The 6,372-nt window shown below is 63.9% G+C and overlaps 3 protein-coding genes across 3 annotated transcripts, besides 5 other annotated features; all 3 read left to right on the top strand.

Annotated features, from left to right (window-relative positions):
* Nucleotides 1–96: 96 nt before the first annotated feature.
* Nucleotides 97–122: a microsatellite.
* A 36-nt stretch (nt 123–158) lies between these two features.
* Nucleotides 159–179: a microsatellite.
* Nucleotides 180–570: 391 nt separating this feature from the next.
* On the top strand, nt 571–2,544 carry Tco025E_04989 (uncharacterized protein; the record flags this gene model as incomplete). The annotated part of the gene is made up of 1 exon (XM_029371893.1): nt 571–2,544. One exon carries the CDS (start codon nt 571–573, stop codon nt 2,542–2,544), a length of 1,974 nt encoding a protein of 657 aa, XP_029227988.1.
* Nucleotides 2,545–2,581: a microsatellite.
* A 367-nt stretch (nt 2,582–2,948) lies between these two features.
* Nucleotides 2,949–2,978: a microsatellite.
* Nucleotides 2,979–3,449: 471 nt separating this feature from the next.
* Nucleotides 3,450–3,488: a microsatellite.
* Nucleotides 3,489–3,698: 210 nt separating this feature from the next.
* Tco025E_04988 (uncharacterized protein) lies at nt 3,699–4,610 on the top strand (the record flags this gene model as incomplete). The annotated part of the gene is made up of 1 exon (XM_029371892.1): nt 3,699–4,610. The coding sequence occupies one exon, from the start codon at nt 3,699–3,701 to the stop codon at nt 4,608–4,610; it is 912 nt and encodes a 303-aa protein (XP_029227987.1).
* Nucleotides 4,611–5,144: 534 nt separating this feature from the next.
* Tco025E_04987 (uncharacterized protein) lies at nt 5,145–6,372 on the top strand (the record flags this gene model as incomplete). The annotated part of the gene is made up of 1 exon (XM_029371891.1): nt 5,145–6,372. A coding segment is annotated over one exon (1,228 nt), but the record flags the coding sequence as incomplete, so codon positions are not given.

The raw sequence follows: 6,372 nt of genomic DNA, 5'->3' as shown, positions 1-6,372 counted from the left end.
GTGTTTTCATTTCTTTTCTTTTTCTAGACAAGAGTGGCTGCTTGGAGCCTTGGGCGTGGCGCTAGGCATACATTTTTGCTTCTGCGCCTCCCCACCCTCTCTCTCTCTCTCTCTCTCTCTCTGCATGCATGCATGCATGCCAAGTGGCATGGAGAGGCATACATATATATATATATATAGGGGGAGAGAGAGGAGGAAAGAAAGAGGGGGGAATTAGAGTGGTGGCGAGGGGAGCAGTGGCGGCCAAATGGTGGGCCTGCGTGCGTATTGCTTGATGTGTCTTTGTGGCAGTGATCGTGGGGCGTGGGGCATTTGCCCACGCGTGCGTCTACGGCCGCCCCGTCGCCGCCGTGACCTTGACCTCGCCTCTCCCCGTTTGTCGCTTTTGTGTTGCTCTTTTTGTTTTTGCCCTCTTTCGTTTTTCGGCTATAGCCGCTGGGGGATTGGTACACGAAGAGGCAACCAAAAGAGGAGGAGGAGAGAGAGCAAAGAGGGCGAGGAGAGGGGCCTTAGCGGGGTGTTGCAGGGAAGGTCACGGTGTGTTGCGATTAGTGGGCTGCGGCTGGGGTGATGTCGCGCGTGCGGGCCTGGGCGACGCCTTTGCCCAACGGCAACTTGGAGGTCGCCGTGTGGAACTCCGCCGGCGAGGGCGCCGCGGCCGTCATCTTCTCCCTCCGCTCCTCCCACCCGAGGTGGTTCGCGCCCGTCGGGCCCCTCCTCCCCGACGGGGTTCTCCTGCCGGGCGAGAGGCAGGCGCTACTGCTGGACGTGCTGCCGGAGTGCGCCCGGCGGAGTCGTGGGCTTTCCGCGTCGGCCTCGGCGTCGCTCGGGCAGAGCCCCTCCGCGGCGTCCCACGAGCGGCTCAGTGATGTGCACCTGATCGAGACTCCGAGGGCCGGCGCCGCCAACGTGGCGCGCGTGTCGGAGGATGACAGCCCCAGGTTGAGGGAGCGGCTTAGGAAGGGGTGCCTCGGCGTCTGCCACGGCGCCCCCGACGGGGTTTTGTCCTCCCAGGACTCCTCCTTGACGGCCTCGGTGCGACGGTACAGCGGGGAGCTGTCCGAAGTTGACGGCTCCCCGCATCTGCCGTTTGTGGTGAGCGTGCAGGGCGCGGCCCACGACGTCTCCCCATGCCCTTACTTTTTTGTTTACTACGGGCAACTCGGCGACGGCGACGCCTACGTGCATGCCGCCTTGAAGTGGCTGAAGCGAGAGCAGCAAAAGTGCCTCTGGGGGCGGCAAAAGGCACTCAGGCAGCTGCGGGAAAGCGGGGAGCCGGAGGACTACCTGCCCCCAGTGCTCGGAAGGCCGGTGCGGTGGCTCAAAAACATGGACGGCGGCGTGGCTCCCAACGGCGGTTTCCATGCGTCCCAAAGGCCTTACAGTAAAAGCTCCGCCCGAATGTTTGCGGGTCGTCGCTGTAGCAACGGCTGCGTCATAGTGCCCTGCCGGCCCCTCCACAGAGGCGACGCTGCAGTGAAGGAGACGAAAGACTCGTCGGAGGGGGAAAGCACCAGGCTGTCCCTCATAACAGACGGCGGCGACGGCGCAGCGGGGGAGGCGCGGCGGCAGTGCGGCCCCGAACGCCTGACCGGAAGCCCGCACTCTGATGGAAACGGGGCCTCCCCGGTAGTGCTTTTTGCGAGCCCCGGCGCGGCCACCGCCTCACGCCCGTCGTCCAGCGGAAACAGGAAAGACGACAAGGTGCCGAAACTGGCGCCCTTGGCGCTCCCCGCCAGTGACAAACCGCTCGCGCCAGAGCAGCCGCCGGGGCCGGAGAAAACACTCTCCCCAGATCTCCCACGCTTTGTCAAATTTGAGCACCCCGCGAACTGCCACGCCCGCACCGAGACGGAGGCGACGGTGGAGATGCTGGACCACACCGTCTGTGGTGACAGCCGCCCGATGTTGGAGGAGCCGTGGCAGGGCAAGAAGAAGGACGAAGTCCCACCGCCTAGCAGTGCGGGGCCCACGGCCACCAACGTGCAAGCAGTTTCGCCACCGACGGCGTCCGCGGAGTGGCGGGTGGGTGATTTCCTGGAAGAGCAGCTGGGGAACATATGGAACAGGAGGTTTGAGAAGAACGCCTCCATAGACGCCGTGCGCGTCTCCCCAACTTCTCCGCTGATGCCAGAGCGCGTGGGAGGACGGCGGCGGACGCGCCCACTAGAGGCGAGGAAGCAAAGCGGGGAACAAGTTGTGCAGCCACAAATTCCTGCACTTGCACCACTGGCCAAACCTTCGGGTTTGGTGCGAGTTGCGGCGCCCTCGAGCCGTGAGAAGACCATCGTGCAGCTTGGCGACGCCCTCTGCACGATTGCCGTGCGGTCGGCCCCGCTGCTGCAGACCGCCATGGGCGGCACCGTAAGCACCGTCGCAACGACAGCACAACTCTTTTGGGGGATGATCGAGGACTCGGTTGACATCCTCCGCGCCGTTTGCATCCCCGCACTGTCGATTTTCTCGCTTTTCCTTCTCTGCCTGGTTTTCGTTCCGACGGAGGACGAGGATGGGACTGCCAGCGTGATGGAGCTCTTTGCGTGAGACGGCAGGGGAGGGAGGGGAGAGAGAGGATGTGAGGCGGCGACCCGACCCAGACTTACATCTAGGTGTGGCGTGGAGGCAAAGGGAGCCGGCTAACCGCGCACCTTGCCTTTGGCACACGGCAAGGGCCGCAACGCGATTTCAAATGGTAAACCAGAAGGCACTCTAAAAAATGCCCATCATATTTTCTCTCTCTGCGAGGCATTTGGTGGTAGGGAAGGCAAGTTCCGGCGCCAGCGCCGCGCAATGGATGCAGCTGCCTGTGTGCGTACTTGTGCGTGTGTGCGTTTCTATGAGTATTTGTATATAACCCCCGCAATCACCCTTCCACGCCGTCAGCGAGCGTATGTGTGTGTGCGTGACGGCGTTGGGGAAAAAAAACGATATCGACGCCGAACATGGTGTCTCTCTCTCTATCTCTCACTCTCTCTCTCCCCTGCATTGATGATGTTATTTTGGTGATGGGATGGTGCTGTAATGCCCCGTAAGCAGAAGGGTAAACCGCGGTGGCGCTCAAACTAAGTGGAGCTTTACGGCATGCCTTGGATCTCGGTGCCCGATGACCGTTACTTTTGTTGGCTTGTCTGTGTCTTTTTTTTCCCCGGTGCTTGCGTGCGTGTGACTCTTGCGCATTGGCATCGTTTGTAGTTCCCTTCTTTGCTCGTGGGAGTGTGCGGGGCGACCGGCGAGGGGCGTGAGCCGCCGCTGCCCCTTCCGCACGTCCCCCCCCCCCCCCTCCTGCGCTCTCTGGTTCTCTGTGTGTGTGTGTGTGCGAGCTCAACGCCGCTCTTTGCCCTCCCCCCCCCTCCCTCCTGCCTGCTTTGGGGATTCATGGCGAGCGGGGAAAAGGGCGTGCCGCGGAAGAAGACGTAGAAGGAAAAGAACGTGGCGGACAAAAAAAACACAGAGAGAGAGAGAGAGAGAGAGCAGAAGAGGGAAAGCGATGCCGGCAGATGCCCCGGTGCCCCCGGCAAACCCCATCCAGTACCCCGTCGTCTTCACGCGGCAGGAGGGGGAGGAGGGGGCGGCGGCGCCCGCAGTCGGCATCTTCACCGCGCTGCAGTGGCTACTGCCGGTGTTCCAATTGGCCGGATGGCTGCCGCGGCACCTCAGCCGGTCCGGCGAGGCAGCACTGCGTGGCGGCACGGAGGGAGATGGGGGGGGAGGAGGCGACGGCGGAGGTGCGAGAGGCGAGGCGGCTGCTGCCGTACTTTGAGCCCTTCTTCACCCGCGAAAGCAGGGTGATTCCCAACGGCGCAATCCTCTACACGGTGCAGGCCTTCCGCTTCCCCACGCCGCGGGGGCCGCGCAGCATCACCCGCGCGCTTGTGGAGGCCCCTGACAAGTACTTCTCGCCGCTGCAGGAGGACAAGGGCGGGGGGCACTTTCTCTGCCGCTACGAGGAGAGGCGGCTGCTGCGCTGCTGCACCTACCTGCAGTTGGACCAGCTGCGCTTCGCCTGGGTGGCTGTGAAGGAGCTGCTGGAGGAGCACAAGGCGGTGCAGCGCACCGATGGCAGCCTCACCGGACTCGCGCGGCGCGACATTAAAAAAAACAACGCGAATGTTAACGACACGGCGAGTGGCGGCGCAAACGGGGCCGGCGGCCCGACGACGACGACGGCGGTGGCGGTGGGGACTTCTGCGGGAACTGCGACGGCAGCGGCTGCCGCTGCCGCCCTGCCGCCGACCCTGATGCGGAAGCCGCACCCCAGCAGCAACATCATAGTTGGCCCCACCGCAGAGGCCCGCAAGACGCGGGAGGGGCTGCGGGAGAAGAAGTACATGAGCGACTTGCTCAGGGAGGAGTGTGCCGAACGGTGGCCGCACACGCCCGTGCAGAAGTCGGTCATCTTCACGGTGGAGGAGCAGCAGCTGGAGGCGCAGGGCGGTCGCAAGGGCCGCAAAGGGCCCCGCACGTACCTGGCAACAGTGGAGCTTCCGCTGCTCAACAAAAAGGGCGGTGCCGCGGTGTTTAAGGGAGCGCAGTGGTGCACAACCCGAAAGGATGCGGAGAATGCCGCGGCTGAAGCGGCGCTGCGCGCCCTCCGCGCGATCCGCGCCTAACACGCTTCCCTTGTCAAGAGTCCCGTGCTCTTGGTTTTGCTTCGCAGGCGCATCTCCAGAGCAATTAGTGTGCCTATTCGTTTAAAAATACGAATGCATAACCCTCTCTTTTTCTCCGCCTTTGTGCATGCGGGCTCGCAGCGCAGCAAAGGGGAGGGGGGGACAGGTGCGTTTGTGCATTTTGTAAACTCTTGCGCCCCCTCTTACCACCTTCTTCTGTCGCCGTTGCTGCCTCTGTCTGCCTCTGTTTGTGTGTGGATGTGGAGGTCGCAATAGTCCACGTGATTCTTCTGCCCTCGCTCTTTGTCTGTCTGGAGAGTCCACCAATCTTTGCTGAAGCACACGGCGAGAGGAGAAAGTTGAGAGAAGGGCACATTTCGTTTCTACCGCGCCGCAAGTAGAGCAACACAAACTGCGAACTGCAGCGCACAGAGAGAGCCACAAGCAAAACGCGGGTGCAGGGGGGAGTTCAGCCGGCGAAGAGGAAAACCAGGGGACGGAGGCGTTCTGTTTGCCCCCGCAGTGTTGACGAAGATGCAGGGCGCGCCGCCGTCGGAGAACGAGGCGCAGGTGGTGCCAACAGACGGCACTGACAACAGTCAAGGCGGCACCGCGCAGGTTCTCAGGGTGGAGGAGGAGTCGCAGCAGTCCGCTCCCGCGCTTCGCACGCCGCGCAGCGCGGCGGAGCCGCCAGGCAGCCGTGAGGGGACTGGCGACGTCGCGACAGCGGCAGTGGCAGCGGCAACGGCAACGGGGGAGCGGCAGAAGGGGGAGGAAAAGGAAACGCGGGAGGAGGCTGTTGGGGCCGGCGCAGGCGAGACGGCGCCAGAGCCGCCCCCGGACGCCGCGCCCGCCGCGGCAGACGATAAGGCCGCTGCGGAGGGGGCTGCCGACGAGGGTGCGACGGAAAACGCCCCCGGCGCCCCGGACGCGGAGGGCGCGCCGCAGCCGCGCGCCGGAGACGACGCCGGCGGTGGCGCGGGGCAGGCGGCGCCGGAGCTGCAGCACCAGCCCTCCGCGACGGGGGTGGCGAAGCATCGCGTCTTCACGGAGGAGGAGCTCGCAGCGTACATGGAGCAGCAGCGGCAGCGGGAGCGGGAAAAGAAGGAGGAGGCGCGACACTCGAAATCGAAGCGAAATTCGACTGCCGCGGGGTCGTCGCGAGCCCGCGGGTCTAGAGGCGGTGCGGGCTCCATGCGACTTCCCCCCATCGACGCCAACGCCGCCCAACTGGCACAGCAGCAGTTCTTTGCAACCGCGGCAGCGGCAGACCCTTCCCTAGCGGCCGCTGCGGCCATGTACCCCTTGGCCCACCAGCTCGCCTACGCAGGGGCCGCGTTGCCCCCGGCCGGCGTAGACGCCCCCATGCCGCCGTATTCCAACCTTTTTGCCCCAAATGCTGCACCGCCGTTCAACAACAGGCTGCGGTTTCCGCTGCAGCAGCAGCAGCAACAAGCCCTCCAACAGCCCCCAGCCTTTTGTCCACAATGGGGAGTTCAGCCGCCGTCGCAGCCGCCATTTATGGGGCTTCCTCCGCCATGCGCCACCCCGCCCATGTTTAACCCTTCGGCCATCATGCGCATGGACCAACAGCCTCAACAGATAAATGAACCCAATTCCCAATTTGTGAACCCGGCGCAGTTCCCAAACACGGCGCAGGGAGGCATGCTGGGGCTGAGTATGCAAGAGCTTGAGGTGCTGGCGCGGCTCATTGTGCTTGCTCGGAATGAGCAGCAACAGCAGCAACAACAACAACAACAAC

Source organism: Trypanosoma conorhini (assembly GCF_003719485.1).
Source record: "Trypanosoma conorhini strain 025E chromosome Unknown Tco_14.4_contig_00275, whole genome shotgun sequence".
NCBI classification, from domain to species: domain Eukaryota; phylum Euglenozoa; class Kinetoplastea; order Trypanosomatida; family Trypanosomatidae; genus Trypanosoma; species Trypanosoma conorhini.
Note: the sequence above shows the minus strand (reverse complement) of the source record. Positions and strands in the feature narration are given on the sequence as shown.